At 42.1% G+C, this 22,448-nt stretch overlaps 1 protein-coding gene across 1 annotated transcript in view; it reads right to left on the reverse strand.

The window, feature by feature from the left end:
* MUSK (muscle associated receptor tyrosine kinase) overlaps positions 1-22,448 on the reverse strand; it is a 92,397-nt gene that overhangs the window by 49,373 nt on the left and 20,576 nt on the right. Inside the window, exon 5 of the mRNA XM_084628158.1 lies at positions 22,061-22,202. Coding sequence (XP_084484284.1) covers positions 22,061-22,202 — 142 coding nt within the window. The remainder of the gene's footprint in view (positions 1-22,060; positions 22,203-22,448) is intronic.

Consider the following 22,448-nt stretch of genomic DNA (forward strand, 5'->3'; position numbering starts at 1 on the left):
CAAGCTGGGGCACTTAACATGCAGTCAGATATTCCATTGATGCAGTCTGTCCTACTATTACCTGGGGTTCTTTCATCTCCCCGTTCACTACTATCCATAAATCCTGGAGCTCTCCCTAGAATACGGTTGTTTTGAAAAGCTATTACCTTGCTAAGAAAAAACATGCTTTGATACTCGACACTGTAGCTTAGAAGCTGAAGGCTTATTCCTCTGGATGAGCATGCTGTGGTTTTATCCCTTCTTCCTGCACAGAAATGGAATTGTCTGATATTCATCTCAGAGGGATGCTGTACCACTACTGACTCCAGATTGTACCCACACACAGTGCCACACATCCTGATTGACTCGGGGGGGAGTCCAATTTGCATAATGACAGTACAGCCAACACTACTGCCAACCCTAAAAATTCGTAAACCGTGAGGTCAGGAGCCAAAAAACCATGAGATCGATCTTTAAAAGTGTGAGATTTTAATAAAAATAATACAGTTGGATTCTTTTTATTTCCTGTCTAGTTTCTGAACCTTTCAGGTGTGCTTGTGTCACATTTTCAAGCTTTGCTTTGCAACCAGAAACTTACTTTTTAAATAAATGAAAGCTGAGATTCTCCTATAGTCTCACAAAGTCACTTGCCTCCAGGAGCTGAGGCTGTAAGAAAAACACCAAGTATCACAAGACGCATAATAAAATCGTGAGAGTTGGCAACGCTGATTAATAAAATCCTGTACTCTGACTGGCTGCATGACATTATTGGTGGTGGTGGTATGTGTGTAAGAGAGAGAAAAATCAAGCAGATTCCATATGGAATCCATATGATCCATGTTTAATCAGAGTCCACCTCTGCTGCTGCGAGTCCCTGATCTCGCTTTATTGAAGAATCCATTTGGACTGTGAGCAGGATCTACTCCCCTAATGTCAGCTGCAGAGATTGTGCTTCACTTGACCAGTTCTGGGGATTGGCATGAAATTAATGACTACATGCAGTTCTACACGGCAGTCGTGGTGATGCATGTCCATACAACATAATGTATGATGTTTTTTCAGACATGGTATTTGTAGAATTACTGGGATTTCATGCAGATTAATTGGAAATGTCAGAGGGTAAAAATGTCATCGTTTACATAGCTGACCTTTCAAGAAAAAGCTAACCCCAAGTCTTGTTGTCTCTGACCCATCTCAGTTTAAATTCCTCAGAAAGAATTAATGAATGTGATGGATCGGGATCTAGATGACTGTACTTCTTATTGTCAAGAAGAGTGACTGACTTTGCAAAATATTTATATGTTTTTATGAAGCATCTTGTGGGGCATGCACAAACAAAACCAAACCAAAATCGCCCAAAGTCCTCAGTGGAAAGGAGGTGCTTTCAATCTATTTATTGCACTTTGTGTATAAAACGACTGGTGGAAAATATGTGGACATAGGCCAAGATTTAAAAGAAATCAGTGCCTAAAGTTAGGCTCCTAAATCTTGTTAGTCATCCAAATAAAAAGAGCCCCCATGTTGCCACCTCTCGTGATTTTATCCCGAGCCTCTTGATAGTTGATGTTTTTTCTTAAAGCCCCAGCTGCTGGAGTCAAGTGATTACATGAGACTCTCAGCTTTCATTTTTTATAAAAGAGTAAATTTTTAGCCCTCGTGGCTGCAGACTGAAACCAATCAAGCCCTATATTAACAAAGGGCCAGATCCTGTAGCCTTTGCTCATGCAAAACTCCCATTGATGACAGTAGGAGCATTCTGTTTTAAAGGACTGGGGGGTCAGGTGCCCCACTTGGAAAAGAAGGAAACGAAAAGTCAGTCCGCATATCTATTCAAGGGACACCATCATATGACCTAACCACATCAGCCAGACCATCAGGGGCTCATACACCTGCACATCTACCAATGCAATATATGCCATCATGTGCCAGCAATGCCTCTCTGCCATGTACATTGGCCAAACCAGACAGTCTCTATGCAAAAGAATAAATGGACACAAATCTGACATCAGGAACTATAACATTCAAAAACCAGTAGGAGAACACTTCAACCTCCCTGGTCACTCAATAACAGACCTAAAAGTGGCAATTCTTCAACAACAAAACTTCAAAAAGAGACTCCAACGTGAAACTGCAGAACTGGAATTAATTTGCAAACTGGACACCATGAAATTAGGCCTGAATAAAGACTGGGAGTGGTTGGATCATTATAAAACCTAATTTTCCCCATATTAATTTCCCCCTACTGTTACTCACATCTTCTTGTCAACTGTTTGAAATGGGCCACTCTCATTACCACTACAAAAGTGATTTTTCCTCCCTTGGTATCCTACTGTTAACTGAATTGTCTTTTTAGACTGACCTCCCACTTGATATGGCAACTCCTATCTTTTCAAGTGCTGTGTATTGATACCTGCTACTGTATTTTCCACTCCATGTATCTGATGAAGTGGGTTCTAGCCCATGAAAGATTTATGCCCAAATAAATATGTAAGTCTCTAAGGTGCCACAAGGACTCCTTGTTGTTTTTGCAAGGAGTTTAGTCATTCAAATTTGTGAGAATGTGTTTTAATCTTTTCATGACATAAAAAATTTTGTGGCTGTATTAAAATCCTATTGTTTGGATTGGATGATATTTACTTCATTCTCAGAAATGAGAGCAGCTGGCCTAAGAACAGATGTCTCCTAGTAAGCCTGTAGCGATATAGTACATCATTTAGCAGGGCTGTAAAACAAAGGAGGACATTTATTAGGGGGCTTGGGATGAAGCTTAGTGTGCTGGCCTGGTTTATGACGGGCCAGATTTAATTTCTCATTAATACAAGTAAGGAATTCAGTATTTTCCATTTTTGAAATAAATTTGAGAAGTCCTCAAATTAGCACCCCCAGCTTGGCAAATCTTAATGTAGATCCCATTTCTTAGAACACGGGGTCCCATCTGGAGGTTGTCTCTTCAGTGGTAGTGACAAACGTTTTCTTTCCTGTTAATAAAGACATTTTTTGTGGAGGGGGTGTGTGGGTGTTTGTGTGTGTGTGCGTGTGCGAGAGAGAGAATTAACAGCCTTGGAGATTGAAGTCCCCTCTGTTTAACTACGGACCTGGTACAGCATGGGGACAGGCAGTGCCAGATTCTCTGCCAGTACAATAGGAAAAATTCATCCCTGACTTGACTTCAGTGGCATTGTACCCCATTATACCAGGACTGAGTGTGAGAGGGTAGTTCAGTCTCCATGACCTAGTGTGCCCTTGGCTTCCCAGCTGCCAACCAGGGTGCCAGTTACTTCCAATAGCAGTGATGTGTCCACTGTGATCCGGACTGAGATATATCTAAGGATGTTCATTATTTATTACACTAGATTTTCACAACAGCTCCCATTTAGGTACCCAAGTGAAACTGCTCAGTGCTTGAAAATCTGGCTTCATTTGGCTGCCTAAATGGGAACTGAGCCCTTTTGAAAATACATGTAGTATTTTCCTAGTACATGTATTTCAGTACTGCTCAGAGTCCCCAGTCAGGATCGAATCTGCGCTGAAGAAATATAGACACAGCCCCTGCCCCAAGGCGCTTACAGGTTAAGAAATATAAAGATTTTCTCCATCAATCCATCTCCTGCTTTGCCCTGGAATGAAGTCATATTCTTCTGGTCATATATTATATTAAACTCCCTAGTTTATTGCCATGGAAATAGTTCTGCTCTCACCACTGTGGGCCTTATTTTGAAATATACCTCAGGTTTCATGCTCCCAGTTTTGTCTCTGTACATAATTAAAGGAAACGTTTTATGGTTATAAATAATTGCAGGTGCATTCTTTGGCATGGGAGGTCTAGGGCAAAATTTTCAAACCTGGCACCTAAATCCATATGGTAGAAAAATAAGTGGCCTAATTTTCAAAGGTATTGAGCTCCCACGCATTACAGCTCTTGAAATTAGTGTTAGTACAACACTTCTGGAAATCAGGCTTCCCATTTAGATGCCTAGGTATGGATTTAGTTGCCTAACTTCAGGCACCCACTTTTGAAAACTTGCCCATAACTACCTTGTTGCTAAAAAATGTACTTGCAAGATTTTGCACACACAACATTTTCTATGGCAGAAAAAAAAACTTTGCTGAAGGAACACTAAGAGGAGAAACTCTACTGGGAGGGAAAATCCCTCTTTGAACAGGAATATATCTCATTTGTTCTAACAGAAATGAGGATAGTATGAAAGATATGTAACTGTTTATGAAGTGTGTTTATTTGTGGTATATTTTTAAAGCTCTCTCTATTTTGGTAGCTCATCTTTAAGGGCTGGCTTCCCTGCCATTCCATACACAGTCAATACAAATACTCATCAACAACCACATACCACACAACAGAACCACTAACCCAGGAACTTATCCTTGCAACAAAGCCTGTTGCCAACTGTGCCCACATATCTATTCAGGGGACACCATCACAGGGCCTAATAACATCAGCCACACTATCAGAGGCTCGTTCACCTGCACATCCACCAATGTGATATATACCATCATGTGCCAGCAATGCCCCTCTGCCATTTACATTGGTCAAACTGGACAGTCTCTATGTAAAAGAATAAATGGACACAAATCAGATGTCAAGAATTACAACATTCATAAACCAGTCGGAGAACACTTCAATCTCTCTGGTCACGCAATCACAGACATGAAGGTCGCTATCTTAAAACAAAAAAACTTCAAATCCAGACTCCAGCGAGAAACTGCTGAATTGGAATTCATTTGCAAATTGGATACTATTAATTTAGGCTTAAATAGAGACTGGGAGTGGCTAAGTCATTATGCAAGGTAGCCTATTTCCCCTTGTTTTTTCCTACCCCCCCCCCCAGACGTTCTGGTTAAACTTGGATTTAAACTTGGAGAGTGGTCAGTTTGGATGAGCTATTGCCAGCAGGAGAGTGAGTTTGTGTGTGTGTGTGTCCCCGGGGGGAAAAAAAAGGGGGGGGGTGAGAAAGCCTGGATTTGTGCTGGAAATGGCCCACCTTGATTACCATGCACATTGTAGGGAGAGTGGTCACTTTGGATGAGCTATTACCAGCAGGAGAGTGAGTTTGTGTGTGTATGGGGGTGGGGGGGTGAGAAAACCTGGATTTGTGCTGGAAATGGCCCACCTTGATTATCATGCACATTGTAGGGAGAGTGGTCACTTTGGATGAGCTATTACCAGCAGGATAGTGAGTTTGTGTGTGTGGTTTTTGGAGGGGGGTGAGGGGGTGAGAGAACCTGGATTTGTGCAGGAAATGGCCCACCTTGATTATCATGCACATTGTGTAGAGAGTTGTCACTTTGGATGGGCTATTACCAGCAAGAGAGTGAGTTTGTGTGTGGGGGGGTGGAGGGTGAGAAAACCTGAATTTGTGCTGGAAATGGCCCAACTTGATGATCACTTTAGATAAGCTATTACCAGCAGGACAGTGGGGTGGGAGGAGGTATTGTTTCATGATCTCTGTGTGTATATAAAGTCTGCTGCAGTTTCCACGGTATGCATCCGATGAAGTGAGCTGTAGCTCACGAAAGCTCATGCTCAAATAAATTGGTTAGTCTCTAAGGTGCCACAAGTACTCCTTTTCTTTTTGCGAATACAGACTAACACGGCTGTTACTCTGAAAACAGTCAAAACTGTTACTGAAGCCAATGTAAGATTCTGGAGGAAGTTTTAGCAGAGCTAGTGCTGTGGTGGGGTATAGATTGGGAATCACGAGATCTGGGTTCAGTTCCCACAGACTTCACACTTGATCTTAAGCAAATCACTTACTCTCTCCCTGCCGTAGTTCCCCCATCCGATTGCTGCAGAGGTGCACGTGGATCGGACTGAGACTTCTCTTAGAGGAGAGTCTACTGATAGAAATTCTCTAGGTTTTCGTCAGGAGGAGAGGATGGAAGAGGATAAAGTATGGGCCAGATCAGACGAGAAACATTCACATAAAGAATCTGACCCATCAGAAAAGGGAAGACAAATAAACAGTGACAAGTTTTTAAAGTGCTTGTACACAAATGCTAGAAGTCTAAGTAATAAGATGGGTGAACTAGAGTGTCTCGTGTTAAAGGAGGATTTGATATAATAGGCATCACAGAAACCTGGTGGAGTGAGGACAATCAATGGGACACAATCATTCCAGGGTACAAAATATATCGGAAAGACAGAACAGGTCGTGTGGGGCGAGGGAGGTGAGTGGCACTATATGTGAAAGACAATATAGAATCAAATGAAATAAAAATTTTAAATGAATCCACATGTTCCATAGAATCTCTGTGGATAGTAATTCCATGCTCTAATAAGAATATAACAGTAGGGATCTATTATTGACCACCTGACCAGGATAGTGATAGTGACTGTCAAGGTTCCTTCCCCACTCTGAACTCTAGGGTACAGATGTGGGGACCTGCATGAAAAACCCCTTAAGCTTATTTTTACCAGCTCAGGTTAAAACTTCCCCAAGGTACAAACTATTTTACCTTTTGCCCCTGGACTTTATTGCTGCCACCACCAAGCGTCTAACAAATATAACAGGGAAAGAGCCCACTTGGAAACGTCTTTCCCCCCAAAATCTCCCCAAGCCCTACACCCCCTTTCCTGGGGAAGGCTTGATAAAAATCCTCACCAATTTGCATAGGTAAACGCAGACCCAAACCCTTGGATTTCAAGAACAATGAAAAAGCAATCAGGTTCTTAAAAGAAGAATTTTAATTGAAGAAAAAGTAAAAGAATCACCTCTGTAAAATCAGGATGGTAAATACCTTACAGGGTAATCAGATTCAAAACATGGAGAATCCCTCTAGGCATAACCTTAAGTTACAAAAAGACACAAAAACAGGAATATACATTCCATTCAGCACAACTTATTTTATCAGCAATTTAAACAAAACAGAATTTAACGCATATCTAACTAGATTGCTTATTAACCCTTTACAGGAGTTCTGACCTGCATTCCTGCTCTGGTCCCGGCATAGGCAACACACAGACAGAGAGAACCTTTGTTTCTCCCCCCCCCCAGCTTTGAAAGTATCTTGTCTCCTCATTGGTCATTTTGGTCAGGTGCCAGCGAGGTTATCCTAGCTTCTTAACTCTTTACAGGTCAAAGGGTTTTTCCTCTGGCCAGGGGGGATTTAAAGGTGTTTACCCTTCCCTTTATATTTATGACAGTGATGATGAAATGCTAAGTGAGATTAGAGAGGCTATCAAAATAAAGAACTCAATAATACTGTGGGATTTCAATTATTCCCATATTGACTGGGTACATGTTACCGCAGGATGAAATGCAGAGACAAAGTTTCTCAATACTTTAAATCACGGCTTCTTGCAGCAGCTGGTACAGGAACCCACAAAGGGAGAGGCAACGCTTGATCTAGTCCTGAGTGGGGCGCAGGATCTGATCCAAGAGGTGACTATAACAGGACCGCTTGGAAATAATGACCATAATATAATAACATTTAGCATTCCTGTGGTGGGAAGAACACCTCAACAGCCCAACACTGTGGCATTTAATTTCAGAAAGGGGAACTATGCAAAAATGAGGAGGTTAGTTCAACAGAAATTAAAAGGTACAGTGACTAGGGTGAAATCCCTGCAAGCTGCATGGACACTTTTCAAAGACACCATAATTGAGGCTCAACTTAAATGTATACCCCAAATTAAAAAACACAGTAAAAGAACTAAAAAAGAGCCACCGTGGCTTAGCAACCATGTAAAAGAAGCAGTGAGAGACAAAAAGGCATCTTTTAAAAAGTGGAAGTCAAATCCTAGTGAGGTAAATAGAAAGGAGCATAAACACTGCCAAATTAAATGTAAAAATGTAATAAGAAAAGCCAAAAAGGAGTTTGAAGAACAGCTAGCCAAAAACTCAAAAGGTAATAAGAAAATGTTTTTTAAGTACATCAGAAGCAGGAAGCTTGCCAAACAACCAGTCCAGCCCCTGGACGATCGAGATACAAAAGGAGCACTTAAAGACGATAAAGTCATCTCAGAGAAACTAAATGAATTCTTTGCTTCAGTCTTCACGGCTGAGGATGTTAGGGAGATTCCCAAACCTGAGCCGTCTTTTGTAGGTGACAAATCTGAGGAATTGTCACAGATTGAAACGTCACTAGAGGAGGTTTTGGAATTAATTGAGGCAGCACGGGACCAGATGGCATTCACCCAAGAGTTCTGACAGAACTCAAATGTGAAATTGTGGAACTATTAACTATGGTTTGTAACCTGTCCTTTAAATCAGCTACTGTACCCAATGACTGGAAGATAGCTAATTTAACGCCAATATTTAAGAAGAGCTCTAGTGGTGTTCCTGGCAATTACAGACTGGTAAGTCTAACAGCAGTACCGGGCAAATTAGTTGAAACAATAGTAAAGAATAAAATTGTCAGACACATAGAAGAACATAAATTGTTGCGCAAAAGTCAATATAGCTTCTGTAAAGGGAGATCATGTCTTACTAATCTATTAGAGTTCTTTGAGGGGGTCAACAAACATGTGGACAAAGGGGATCCAGTGGACATAGTGTACTTAGATTTCCAGAAAGCCTTTGACAAGGTCCCTCACCAAAGGCTCTTAGGTAAATTAAGTTGTCATGGGATAAGAGGGAAGATCCTTTCATGGGTTGAGAACTGGTTAAAAGACAGGGAACAAAGTGTAGGAATAAATGGTAAATTTTCAGATTGGAGAGGGGTAACTAGTGGTGTTCCCCAAGGGTCAGTCCTAGGACCAATCCTATTCAACTTATTCCTAAATGATCTGGAGAAAGGGGTAAACGGTGAGGTGGCAAAGTTTGCAGATGATACTAAACTACTCAAGATAGTTAAGACCAAAGCAGACTGTGAAGAACTTCAAAAAGATCTCACAAAACTAAGTGATTGGGCAACAAAATGGCAAATGAAATTGAATGTGGATAAATGTAAAGTAATGCATGTTGGAAAAAATAATCCCAACTATACACACAATATGATGGGGGCTAATTTAGCTACAACTAATCAGGAGAAAGATCTTGGAGTCATTGTGGCTGGTTCTCTGAAGACGTCCACGCAGTGTGCAGCAGCAGTCAAAAAAGCAAACGGGATGATAGGAATCATTAAAAAAGGGATAGAGAATAAGACGGAGAATATCTTATTGCCCTTATATAAATCCATGGTATGCCCACATCTTGAATACTGCATACAGATGTGGTCCCCTCAACTCAAAAAAGATATACTGGCATTAGAAAAGGTTCAGAGAAGGGCAACTAAAATGATTAGGGGTTTGGAACGGGTCCCATATCAGGAGAGATTAAAGAGGCTAGGACTTTTCAGCTTGGAAAAGAGGAGACTAAGGGGAGATAGGATAGAGGTATATAAAATCATGAGTGATGTGGAGAAAGTAAATAAGGAAAAGTTATTTACTTGTTCCCATAATATAAGAACTAGGGGCCACCAAATGAAATTAATGGGCAGCAGGTTTAAAACAAATAAAAGGAAGTTCTTCTTCACACAGCGCACAGTCAACCTGTGGAACTCCTTGCCTGAGGAGGTTGTGAAGGCTAGGACTATAACAGGGTTTAAGAGGGAACTGGATAAATTCATGGAGGTTAAGTCCATTAATGGCTATTAGCCAGAATGGGGAAGGAATGGTGTCCCTAGCCTCTGATTGTCAGAGGGTGGAGATGAATGGCAGGAGAGAGATCACTTGATCATTACCTGTTAGGTTCACTCCCTCTGGGGCACCTGGCATTGGTCACTGTCGGTAGACAGGATACTGGGCTGGATGGACCTTTGGTCTGACCCAGTATGGCAATTCTTATGTTCTTATGTTCATCTGTACAATGGAGATGAGTATGAAAGTATGAACTTTCTCCTATCCTTTCTCTGTGTTGGTTGTCTTTTTTTAAAAATATTCCCTTGCTCAAAAATAATTTATGGATTTGATGCAGAAATTATTGGGTAAGGTTCTCTGATCTGTGTCATACAAGATGTCAGACTTGATCTCAATGGTTCCTTCTGGCCTTAAACTCTATGAATCTTGTCTATTTACATTGTGAGGTCTTTAGAGCATAGATTGCTTCTTACTATGTGTTTGTGGAGTGTGACAGATGTGAATTCTGGGAAGCGTAAGGAGTTCAGAAGAATATTGAAATGTGCCAGAGAGGCATGGAGTTTTGGGACAATAAGTGTTAAGCGGGGGGAATCCCTGAGGAACAGTTGATCCAAATTACACAACTCTGATTATATAAAAGCACAGCCTATTTTGTATCTAGGGCCTGAGGAGAGAGCCATCAACTGGCAATTGATTATCTGGTCTTGGAGACTGGAGATAAAAGGCCCAAACTGTATCAAGAAACGGCTCAACTGTCCAGTCAGGGTTCTGGTTCCTGATCCAAAAACTGACATGAACATGTAATCAAGTGGGCAAACCCAGTTGTGGAATTGGAAAGAGTGACACCTACCAAACCCCTCAGTTGGAGATGAGGTAGGTAGCACGCGTGTAGGCTCTTTTATTGTTCTTAATATGTTTTCTCTGTAATGCTTTTACCTTAAGAATCAATGTGCTTGCTAAGAACGAGCTGTGTGGTAACTTTTAACTGCTGCAATACACTGGTTAGAGTCCTCAGAGAGAAAGCAAAGCACAATGTTGGCCTTCGGTCTGACTGGCTTGCTGGGGATATTCACAGTGTTAGGCAGCCTTAAAACCTGTCAGGAGGGAGAAAGACGTGGGTCACCATACAAGAGAGGTGATGGCTGAGGAGCCAGAAACCATAAGTGGATGCCCTTCAGGGACCACAGAGGGGAAATACAGGTGCAATTACCCTGAAACTGAGACATACAATTTCTAGTACAATGGGGCAGTGCCTATAGCCACTGCTGCAATACAAATAAATAAATAAATAATCAAATGCCATAAGAGAAGGTGAATTGTGCCTTTATAACCCTCCTCCAAAGATAAAAAATGTTTTCCAGCACTTTAAGTCTTTTCTATCATCTCCAGTGCATTTGACCAAAGAAAGAGGATAAAGAAAGTAAAATAAGATCATTAGTTTGTGAGAAAGCACTTCTTGCATTACTTGCATTACTTTTGGGGTCTGATCTCTTACTGAATGTCCCTTTGGAACATAGGCAGTTCTTTTTCTTTTCGGCAACAGAAAAAAAGTGAACTTGTGCAAGATACAGGTGGTATTTGTGTTGACACAATCAGTTTATTTAGCACAATACATTCCTGTCAACTTTATCTGTCCTTCTGATTAAAAATTAGTTCTTCCTCTTGCCACCATCTCCCCTTTGATAAGTGGATAATTCCTGAACACTGCCTTTTTTCCTGGCTGGAAGCACTTTGCAGACTATGGGAAAATAAAAGGTACAAAGAAATGAACATATGCTTGTAGTTGGTGCTATTTGATGGTATGCTATTAATTCACTGCTTGAGTACTAAATGAGCTGTAAAGGCCCAGATCAGCACAAATATCATTCAAGTGCAGTCCCAGTGGCACTCTGAAGAAATAACAGCAACGTGAGAAACACATTAAGATCCATAGTCTGGCTTTGGAAGTGAAAGTGCAGCCCTGTCTTGGCTTTAGTGGGAGCCATATGTGCACATTCAGAGCCAGTGTATAACCCTGTAAGTTTAGTATTTCACTGAAGAAACTATAAAAGCAATTCTTAGCTTGGCCCACTGCAGTTTGTGTGGGACTCAAAAATGACTGGTGTTAATGGCCTGAAATAAGGTCCAGGGCAGCAGCTGGACCCTTCTAAGCTAGTCATTATCCTTTAGAAAGTGCCTTGGGCTACAGCTGTGACGGTTTCTCCAGTTAATGGCTGTGGCATGTACCAGCTATGTTTATAAGAAGTACACCATATGTGTAGCTGAACATGCCATACCTGGCTCATCCTGTTACTTGTTTGTTTCCTATTTAAATAAATATCACTGTCGTACAACACTGAGGGAGGGCCTGGAGTGGGTCCAGGAGTGAAGGGATGCTCCTATCCTTTTTATTGCCATGTTCATACTTCATACATAGGGCTTGCCTAGGGAGTAGCTGTGCTCTAGGGATGGACAGCTTTCTCAACTGAAATTTATTTCAGTTGTGACCTTTTAATGACTGGTGACTATTGGTCATTCATTATGATGATGCTTGAGTCACAGTTTTGTTTCTCAGGCCAGCAGGGGTTAGGAGCCCTGGGTGGAGAACGTACCTTTTGGCCCAGACAACATTATCTGGACAAAGCTTCTAAGCAGCCAGAAAAGGATGACCCGGGATGTAGGAGACCTATGTTCACATCCTTGCTATGCCACTGGCTTCCTGTGTGACCTTGGACAGGTCACTTAGCCTCTCTGTGGCTCATTTCCCCATCTGTAAAATGGGGATAATAGCAGTTCCTTGCCTCCCATGGATGTTGTGAGGATAAACACATTAAAGAATGTGAGGTGCTCAGATAGGGGCCATATAAATATGTAAAGAAAGAAAGATAGCTAGGCTAAGAAGCCTGAAAGAGAAACCTCGATAGAAGCCCCATCCATCCCACCTCAGTAGAAAATTCCTCTTCCTAGTCACTATGGTCCCCACGGCTGTGTGGCACTGAAGAGAACAGAGTGCCGTGATCACGCAGAAATTGGGTGAAGGAAGAGTGTCACGGGCTGCACTCTATGCCCCAAATACAGACTTGCAGGTGGCCCTCTGAACCACTCCCATCTGAAAACCCTGCTGTGCATTCTGCTCCAGCAACCATATTGTAGACACACAATTATCTGCACTTCCAATGTGCATCTTTTTCACACTTATTTTTGACAGTAATTTCTTGTGTCAGCCAACTTATCTATAATGCAAATTTGTAAAATACACGAGACTCGGCTTTTCTGAGACCAGGCAGTAGTGGAAGCAAATGAACATTGTTACAACATGTGTCCTCAACCTGTCTGTCAAATTGAAAAGTGACTGTCTGTTGTATCTGCAAGTTCTCAGCCCCCTTAGCGCCTTGGTTAATGAAGGGGGAAGGGGAGAAATTCTGTGCAGGTGTAGAAACAGCATAATTTTTTTTTTAATCTCCATTTCAGCTGCTTGCTGATCGTCCTCCCTGAAGGAATGATTCACAGAGCAAGCCCGTCCTATTTTTAAGGACAATGCAGGTCTCACAAGTGACTTGTGGGGGAACATTCCCGTGGGCTGTGGCAGGGCACTATTTTAGTAGCTATAAATAAGCAATAAACTGCAAGCACCAAAGGGCTTCTGTCTACAAGGGATGGAATTTTAAAAAAAAAGTATCTTCCAAGAATCAGGATGTGAGGCATACTGCTCCTCCCGGTGTGTTGCTTGGTTTGCCTTTTATCATATCAAATAGCAGCAGAACAAGAAGTGGATTAGGACCACTTTGAATTAGGAATGAATGAATCTGCTTGGATCATGTCTGAGTGAACCTGAACTTTGCCCATCCTTCAAAATGAAACATTTTCAGCCTGACCGGAAATAGCCTGTTCTCATGAGATTTTCAGCCCAATCCTTAGAGATCAAAGAAATTTAGGTACACAGCTACAGCCTGATACCTATTAATAGTATTAATTATTTGTATTGTCGTAGCACCTATGAACCCAGGACCCCATTGTGCTAGACACAAAGTCCTACTGAAGTCTCCACTGGGTTTTCAGTCTGGCCCCTGGACCTTTCAGTGCTTGTTCCAGCTGAAACACGCCTTTGAGCCTAGTGAGTTCTGCTGATCACTGAGGCCTGGTCTGCACTAGGAAATTAGGTCAATATAACTACGTTGCTCAGGGGTGTGAAAAATCCACACCCCATAGTAACTCCATTGAACCAACCTAACCCCTGGTGTAGACAGCGTGAGGTCGATGGGAGAATTCTTCCGTCGACCCAGATGCAGCATTTTATAAGCGTAGACAAGCCCTGATTAACACAGGCAAGCCCTCCATGTCATGCCACCGTATGAACAATGGTTCTACACCTATAACCACAGCCCCCCAGGCTCTATGGCAACCTTGAAATAATTCTGTGGCAAGGCCCCTGGATTCTGCAGCACTGTGGTCCCATAGACGGGAGATTCTGTCTGATAAGTGAAAAAAATGGAGGCTTTTATTGAGTTAAATACAAATGGAATAACAGAATCGGCACAGTGTTCCTTGTGCTATTTCATGTGATATTAAATTCCATTTACATGACCTTTGCCTATATTTTTAATATTCAGTGTGTTGTACTGAAACCACACAGCTGCACCGTATGTGAAGGGGGAACGCTAGAGGTTTGGCAGATGGGGGGAGACAGGTAGGGCTTTTGGCACCCGAGAAGATATGGGAGGCAGTTTGGGTTAAGCACGGGTATGTCATTCAGGCATTTTACACATTAATTTGTTTTCAATACTCTCTTCACAGGCAGTGCTCAGCATATACTGTAAAAATAAATTGGCCCAATATAAAAATACAACAGATAGATAGATTAGATAGATTTAGACAGATACTTCTGTAAACAGTTACTTCAACACTGTATTGAGTCCTTAGGCTTTTGTTTTTTTCATGTTGGGAAATTTTTTTTAGAGTGCGAGATATACAGCACAAGGGCAGAATACTTGAACCATCTTCTCTTTATACCTTCTCTGTGTGTCTAAAGAGATACTTATTTTTCCCTAGAGGATTTTGAATCGGTACAGAAAATGATACTCAAAAAATGTAACAACAGCCATACCAAATGCAAGGACGGCTGTTCTGAATGTGTAATTAGCAGATGCACTAGCTAAGTGGCTATATCTATCATACTAGGTTTACTTCTGTAATGCAAAAGGTTCAAATCCTGCAGCTCTATGGATGACTCATCATTTTTAAAGATTAAAATGACCAAGGGTTTTTTTTTAATTTGTTGAATTTACTGGAACATGTGAGTGCACCATTAATTCCAGAAATATAGGACTAAAATGGCTTTACAGACAGGAATGAATTAAACCCAAATGAGGCCTGGATCAACTCAAATAGCCTGACCTAAAAAGTCCTTGCAAAAATAAAAAGCAAGTTCCTGTTGCTCTTTCTGTCTACCTCTCCCTACATTGTGTGGGACCAAGGGAGTCCTTCCTCTCCATCCATGGCCTGGGAAAGAAAAAAAGGCCCAACAGCCCCTACAACCCTGTGATCCTGATTCTTTGGTCCACGCGGCATGGGACCTGGGGTGAGGGAAGGAAAGGAGGTATATTCATCACCACAGTGCCCCCTGATACTCAGGGCAGATGGAACTAGTTTGGTTTCTGGTGTAAATTAAAGTAGCCTTTGGGCTACCCAAATGTATTCTGGCTTGCTGCAATTTCTGGGACCATTAGATCAGCTGGGAATTGTTGAAATGTAGCATACTCTGACACACACAGGCTGACCATGCCACTCTGTACCGCCGGAGATCTTCTGTGCTGCGCTGTATTGGCAACTTTAAGGTTTCTTTGTTACATCAGGGCAAAGCAAAACAATCTCATCAGAGGCCACAGTCTGTCCCTGGGTCTTTTGGGCTGAGAACCAATGATGAAAAGTCTCTGAGACATACAGAGATCAGACAGAGCAGGGAGCATGGCTCTGAGTGGCAGCAGATCCTGTGGTCTACTGAAAGCAGAAGATGGCAACAATTTAGGAGCAGGAGGTTCTGTCACAATATGTGGCCCAGATGATGTGATAAGCTGGCCCTGGCCTGAATCCACCAAAGTAACTGTACTGCTCCACTTTGGTGTTGCCACATCGGCTATTATTTACAGCAGATGTCATGTATTCTATGAATACCAACTATCAGCATCTCGTTTGATAAGATAACCAGAACATGAGGTGGAAAGTCTTTAGAGGGATTTATTTTTCATAAAAATATTTTTGCTGGCCAACTTCAATGCATGCTTTTCATAGAAAGGGCTACATTTATGCTTGGTGGATCCCCATTGATTTCTGGACCCACCCTATTAGCTGAATCAGCAATTTAGGACTGATTCCTGGAAAAGTATCACTGCAAATATTAACAGTGCAGTCACTGAGAATATAGCACACACAGTCTGCAAATACTTCTGTTGCATTTGTCACATCCAGGACTGCACAACAAATAAAGGAAGAGGCAGGTGAATATTGCATTTTTTAACAATTTCTTTGGCCTATGCAAGCGCCACGTTTATCCAATTATCAGAAAAGGGTTAAGGATTGTGTTCTTGACACAACCGAGGGCCATGCCCTGCCCTCAATCTGCACTGATATAAATGAGAAAGCCATGCACGCAAGGACGCAATGCCTGTGTATGCATGTAGAGCCCCTCAATGTGATGGGCTGTTTGAAACTGAGATTCTCCTTTGGGACCATCTCTACTATCCCTGGAATGAAACCATAAAAATAAGCTCCAGTGTGCCATGACGTCTCTAAAGAGAGACACCATCACATTCCAGCCCCCTTGCAGCGTGATTTTATTACTACTGGCCATGCTCAAATTGTAAAAATAGTTTCTGCCCTTCTACTTACTATTTCAGTTTATTTAGCATTGTCACTTCCAACACTCTCCTAATAAATGTTTGTCACTTGTGTTCCTTCCCCCCCACCCCACCCCCCGGAGAAGATCAATTCCTGTATCTCCTTTGTTCAAACTCATCCCTACAGCTTTTGCTGCATTTAGATGTTTTCCTTCAAGTTGGGTGGCAGGGGAGAAGGGGAGGTTGAATTCTGCAAGCCCTACTTTAGTGAACTGATTTGCGTGCCTGTACTGAGTATTCCAGCTGGAGCCTTTGGATCTGAATGTGATCATTCATTGTATTAGCATGATTCACGATTCAAATCCTGTGTGTTCTCGTGGATGTACCATGCAGTTCCATGGGAATTCCATCATTGCTTATCATTAGTCAATCTCCAACTATTATGAAAGCTACTGAATTGTGTTATGATGAACCAGATGTATGGCTGTACACTAATATTGATGATACAACATCCACAGGAATATCAGAGCCAGTAGAATAACATTTGTGGAATTACTTATTTGTCCAATTTCATGGTATTTTTCAAACAAATTATTCAGTTAACATTCTTCCCTTATTCACCCAGTTCTATAAACTAGGATGAATTTCAAATTTTGTGAAATTCTTCAAATAAAATCAGCACAATTAATTTCATCTGAAGTCAGTGAGCCAAATTCTGCTTTCAGTTGCATAAATGTAAATCTGGAAATCTCCATTTATTTAAATGTAACTAGTTTATGTTAGTGTAAATGACTGCAGAATCTGGCCCAATGAAATAAATTATAATCAGTGCCTAAATCAGGGTTTTCAAGCTATGTACAAGAAATGTAACATGTTATTTTGTATTATACATGCATTAGTTTATTCTGCTACCGAAAGCAATGCATTCATTATCTATCAAAATATATTTATACTGTAGTCGGAGAAGTAGCAATAGCTATTGTTAAGGTTCCATAAGCATTTCCATTCTAAAGCTCTGTATTTAGTGGTTCAATAACTTTAGGAAAGTTTGATCCTTGGGGACTTGGATTCAGAAGGCAGGTGGATTATTCTTCAAAAGTTTGAGTGAGAACTGTTCAGCCAGTTTTGAAAATAAGAAGAATAAATTAAAAAAACAGACTTCTTATCTCATAAAAAGAATCTTCTTCAAACATTTTTTGAATATGTCTAGTGCTGAAATGTCCAGGGGAAGAAAGCTGAAATTTTACAGCAAGCTAGTCCTTAGAAAGGAAAAATACCTTTATGTGTTCTGGTGAAAACTAGTTTGACTTGCCTTTGATTTTGGGGTGGGGAGTTCTTGCAAGCACAGTGCAAATGATCTGGGTTTTTTAGTCATTTTTATAAAAAGTATGGGTGAAATGCTGGCCACAATGAAATTAATGGAAAAACTCCTATTGACTTGAAGAGGGAGGTATTTCACCTGCAAAATAAAAGTGGGTTGTACTGAAGATGCACAGGCTATGCAGTAAGGCACAGATAGAATGAGAAAGGGTTCCAGAGGAACTCTACCTCATTTAGGCCCTTATCCTACTCTACAGCTGGCTGACTTTTTTCGCTGAAATGTTTTTGATGAAAATAGGCCAAAAAATTAACAATGCGGGGGACGAGGGGTGGCAAAATCATTATTTTGGGGGAGGGAGGCTGACAAAAAATTAGAAACCAACATTTTGGGTGGGGGGAGGGTTAGGTTCTGGTTTGTGTCAAGAAACAGAAAAAACTTCCATAGGTTATTTCTAGAAATAATAGTTTTATTTTACATTTCTTGAAAAAAATATTTGGTATTTTTTGACCAACTCTATCCATTGTCATTCATTCCAGTGGGGGCAGAATCAGGCTCTAAATTCACATCGGCTCATGCCCCCGAACATGGAAGTGCAAAGAACATAGTGTTTTCAGTTTTAATTTAATTCTTTAACCATCCAGCACTAAAAGTTTTCTGCAGCTTTGAGAACCTGATGTTCCTTGGTGCTGATTCAGCGGGGTACTTAAGGATGTGCCTAGCTTTAAGCAATAAATACTCCCATTGAATTCAATGGGCATTAGATTAATCCCTCAAGCAGTTAGAAATTTATATGTTGCGAACTGTGCCTGAAACTAATTCCAGGCCCAATACTGAACCCATAAAATTAGAAGCTCAAGAGGAGCCTCTTTTCAAAATCAGGACCTGCATGATCTATATTTAGCATGGTATTAAACATATTTGTATTACTTTTGGAATGTGCATTTGTTCTGGGATTAAATGTTGATAGTATTCCAATCATTCTCGGTAACTACATTTTAATATTAATGAATAATATACAGTCCAGTAATTTCAGTGAATGGTTGTATCAAGATATCAGCTAAGAAAAACTATTTTATTTCTGTTAAGGAAAGGTAATCTAGAAAAAGTATTTCCATTAGTTTTCTTACATAAGCTCCAATGGACTGTAATGAATTCACTCAAATGACCTAGTTGAGGACTGATTGCCTGCACCATGCCATTTTAGATTATTATTCACCTGAAGCTATTTTAAAATTGTGACATCTGGGGAAAATACTAAAAATAGTGACAACTAGTGTGTGGGCCAGGCCATAAATCAGTCTACTGAATGCTTAAGGAGGTGTGGTCTGTGCACACGCAACTCTTGTTAATGTTTGCTGGAGTTACACCCAAACACTGGAATGAGAAACAGATTCTTATGCACTGCAGGATTTTTATTTTCAGATTTTGGTAGCTGAAAAGTAAAACAAAACTAAGGCCTGAAATAGGGTTGCCAGGTGTCCTGTTTTCTACCAGAATGACCAGTCGAAAAGGGACCCTGGCGGCCGGTGCTGATTGGATTGGTAAAAGTCTGGTCGGCAGCGCAGTGGGACTAAGGCAGGCTCCCTGCCTACCTTGGCTCCACGCGGCTCCCAAAGCAGCAGCATGTCCCCCCTCCGGCACCTACGCATGGGGCAGTCATGGGGCTACGCACGCTGCCCCCGCCCCAAGCGCCAGCTCTGCAGCTCCCATTGGGTGGGAACCATGGTCAATGGGAGCTTTAGGGGCGGCGCCTGTGGACAGGTCAGCGCACAGAGCCACCTGGAACGTGCCTCCACCTAGGAACCAGAGTGGGGACATGCCACTGCTTCCGGGAATTGCTTGAGGTAAGCGCCACCTGGAGCCTGCACACATGACCCCCTCCAGTGCTCCAACCTCCTGCCCCAGCCCTGTTTCCTTTCCTGCCCTCCAAACCCCTCGGCCCTAGCCTGGAGCCACCTCCTGCATCCAAAACCCCTCATCCCTAACCCCATCCCAGAGCCTGCACACGCAGCCAGAGCCCTCACACCCCCCTGTGCCCCAAACCCCTCCCCCAGCCCTGATCCCCCTCCCGCATCTTGAACCCCTCAGTCCCAGCTCAGAGCACCCTCCTGCACCCCAAGCCCCTCATCCCCAGCTCCACCCCAGAGCCCACACCCCCAGCCGGAGCCTGCACTCCCTCCAGCACTCCAGCCCCCTGTCCCAGCCCTGTTCCCCCTCCTGCCCTCCGAATCCCTCGGTCCCAGCCTGGAGCCCCCTCCTGCACCCTAAATCCCTCATCCTCAGCCCCACACCAGCAGGACCCCTCACCCCCACACACACCCCAACCCCCTGCCCCAGACCGGTGAAAATGAGTGAGTGAGTGAGGGTGGGGAGAAAGAGTGATGGGGGGTGGAGTGGGCATGGTCTTGGAGAAGTGGCAGGGCAGGACCTCAGAGGAGGGGCAGGGCAGGGGCGGGGCGTGGTGTTCGGTTTTGTCGGAGTAGGAAGTTGGCAACCCTACCCTGAAATGAGGTATATTATATGGGTACCTGGTCAGAAGAACCAAAGCAAGAGTAATAAACAGCATTACTTTGTTAGTATAACATACATTAATGGAATATGAAGGAATAGTTTGTGCACGAGCACTGAGCTTTCATTAATTAATTAACCACTATTTTTTCTTGTTTTAGAGATTGGATGCATGCAGAGTTCTTTGCAATGTGATTTTGCTGATTAATTCTCCACTGGTTGAATTAACAGGCACAAAACAAAATATAATCCAAGCACCCCAAATTTTGGTGCAGTCCCAACACAGATTTAGACTCCGCAGCTGGCTCCTACGGTCCTGGTGCTTTAAAACTTAAAACAGGTTGGTCCTGCCCTGTAGGGGAAGTTCCACTGAATGGCACTGTGTTCCTGGAATCAATCAATTCTTCACAGGCCCTCATGGACTTTATCTCTACAATGGGCCCAAACCAATCAGCCCCAAACACTGGAGAAATTTAGACCAAGATCCAAATGTGTTGGGTGGCCACATGGCTGTCATGGTTTCAGACCAAAACGCCAGATATGAACCCTGCGGCAGTCTGGATCTCTAGTTATAAGAAAACATTCTTATCTCTGATTCAGTGTACTGCAAGATCTTTTGATATACAAACAACTTGTCCGGTGAAATCTTAATTGCAAATGTGCTTGCTAAGCAAACAACAAACCTACGTTAACTTGTAATTCCGTTACAATGGGCCACATCCTGCTCCCAATGAGGTCAGTGGGAGTTTGGGAGTAGGATTGCACCCTATATATGGGAAAATGTCATCATAAGGCTAAATATAGCCTCCCCTGATGAAAACCATGATATAGCCTGCACCGATCAAAACCACGCAGCCCCAAAACTAGAGTTACTGGAAAAATGGACAGCCACTTTGCAGCATGGGGGTTCCATTCAGAATGGGAAATGCAAATTGGCTCAACCATTGGATTAATCCTTCCTCCACCACTGACTACCATAAAGCACTGCTTGACCTAACTTTCGTTATAGTATCCAAGAAATCAGAATGTTGTTAGCTTTTTCAATCTCTCTCTACTGCAGTCTGTTGCTTTCAGCACACTGAAATCGGTGATAATTTATACCAGAGGGAAAACACCCTGTATACGAGTAACTAAACACCAAAACAAACAACATCAATCGGTGTCCAATTGAGCAGGAGGAAAATGTACAAAGAACTGTTCCTTGAAGAGAACTGTTCTGTATTCCTGAAGACTCAACCAATTCAAATAAAAAACAGGAGAAAAGGATGGAAATGGCAGTAATAATAATCATGCTGCAATCCTTCACAGTAAGCTCAGAAGCAGTGCTGCAACATTTTCAACTGAAGACAGCCCTGAGTGAGCACTTTCCAGCAGCCTGCTTTTCAGTATCAATCTGGAGCGCCAACATTCCCCACCCTGGCCAAGCTAGAAAGATATAGGGTAGAATCGCAGTGAGGCTTTACAAACCAATATATGGGAATGGCTAGACAAAGAAAAGGGAGATACATCAATTACTTATTTCTCTATAAGGCAAATCCAGTAGTCTTTACATAGCCAAAATTCCCACTGAAGTCAAAGGGTCTGCAGGAGCTGGCCCTCATAAATCATCACTTTCACCATCAGCAAGCAACAGGAAAACATACTTGCTGATTTGCGTTTCCTTTGCTTTTCCTTCACTCCTGGACACGGAGCCAATGCTCTCAACCTGAGTTTTTCTTTGCTTGCCCTTCTCTAGCCTTTTGCACCCGCTTTAACATACGCTTTTGAATAACAAAATGTAGGTCCCATTTATTTCACTGGAAATTGGATCGTGTTATGACTGAAAGATCTTTAAATGCTGATAGTCTGGGTATGAGGGTCACTCACCTTCCACCTCCATTGTGACAGGTTTCGAATAGGCTGTGCCCAGACTGTTCTTTGCTACACAGCGATAATGTCCTTCATCTTCTCTTTGAACATTATGGATCCTTAAACTCCCTGATTCCAGAACAGCAATCCGAGCATTTTCCTGCCAGAGATGGGAAGGTGGGAGTTGGGAAATAGAAAAATGAATAGACTTTAACGTGTTGCGTCAAACAATTAGAAACTTTCATTTACAAATATGGACTTTCCTACAGGAATTGTTAAGTGAATTCCAAAATACCTTTTAACAGTGCTAGAAGTAAATGTTCACCTTTGAACAAGACTTATGAATTAAGGAATTTATAGCTAGAGCCTCCAGTCCAATAAGTTCGGTTCGTACTGTTCAAGCCAT

This window comes from Lepidochelys olivacea (assembly GCF_965140295.1).
Source record: "Lepidochelys olivacea isolate rLepOli2 genome assembly, chromosome: 5".
In the NCBI taxonomy this organism is placed as follows: domain Eukaryota; kingdom Metazoa; phylum Chordata; order Testudines; family Cheloniidae; genus Lepidochelys; species Lepidochelys olivacea.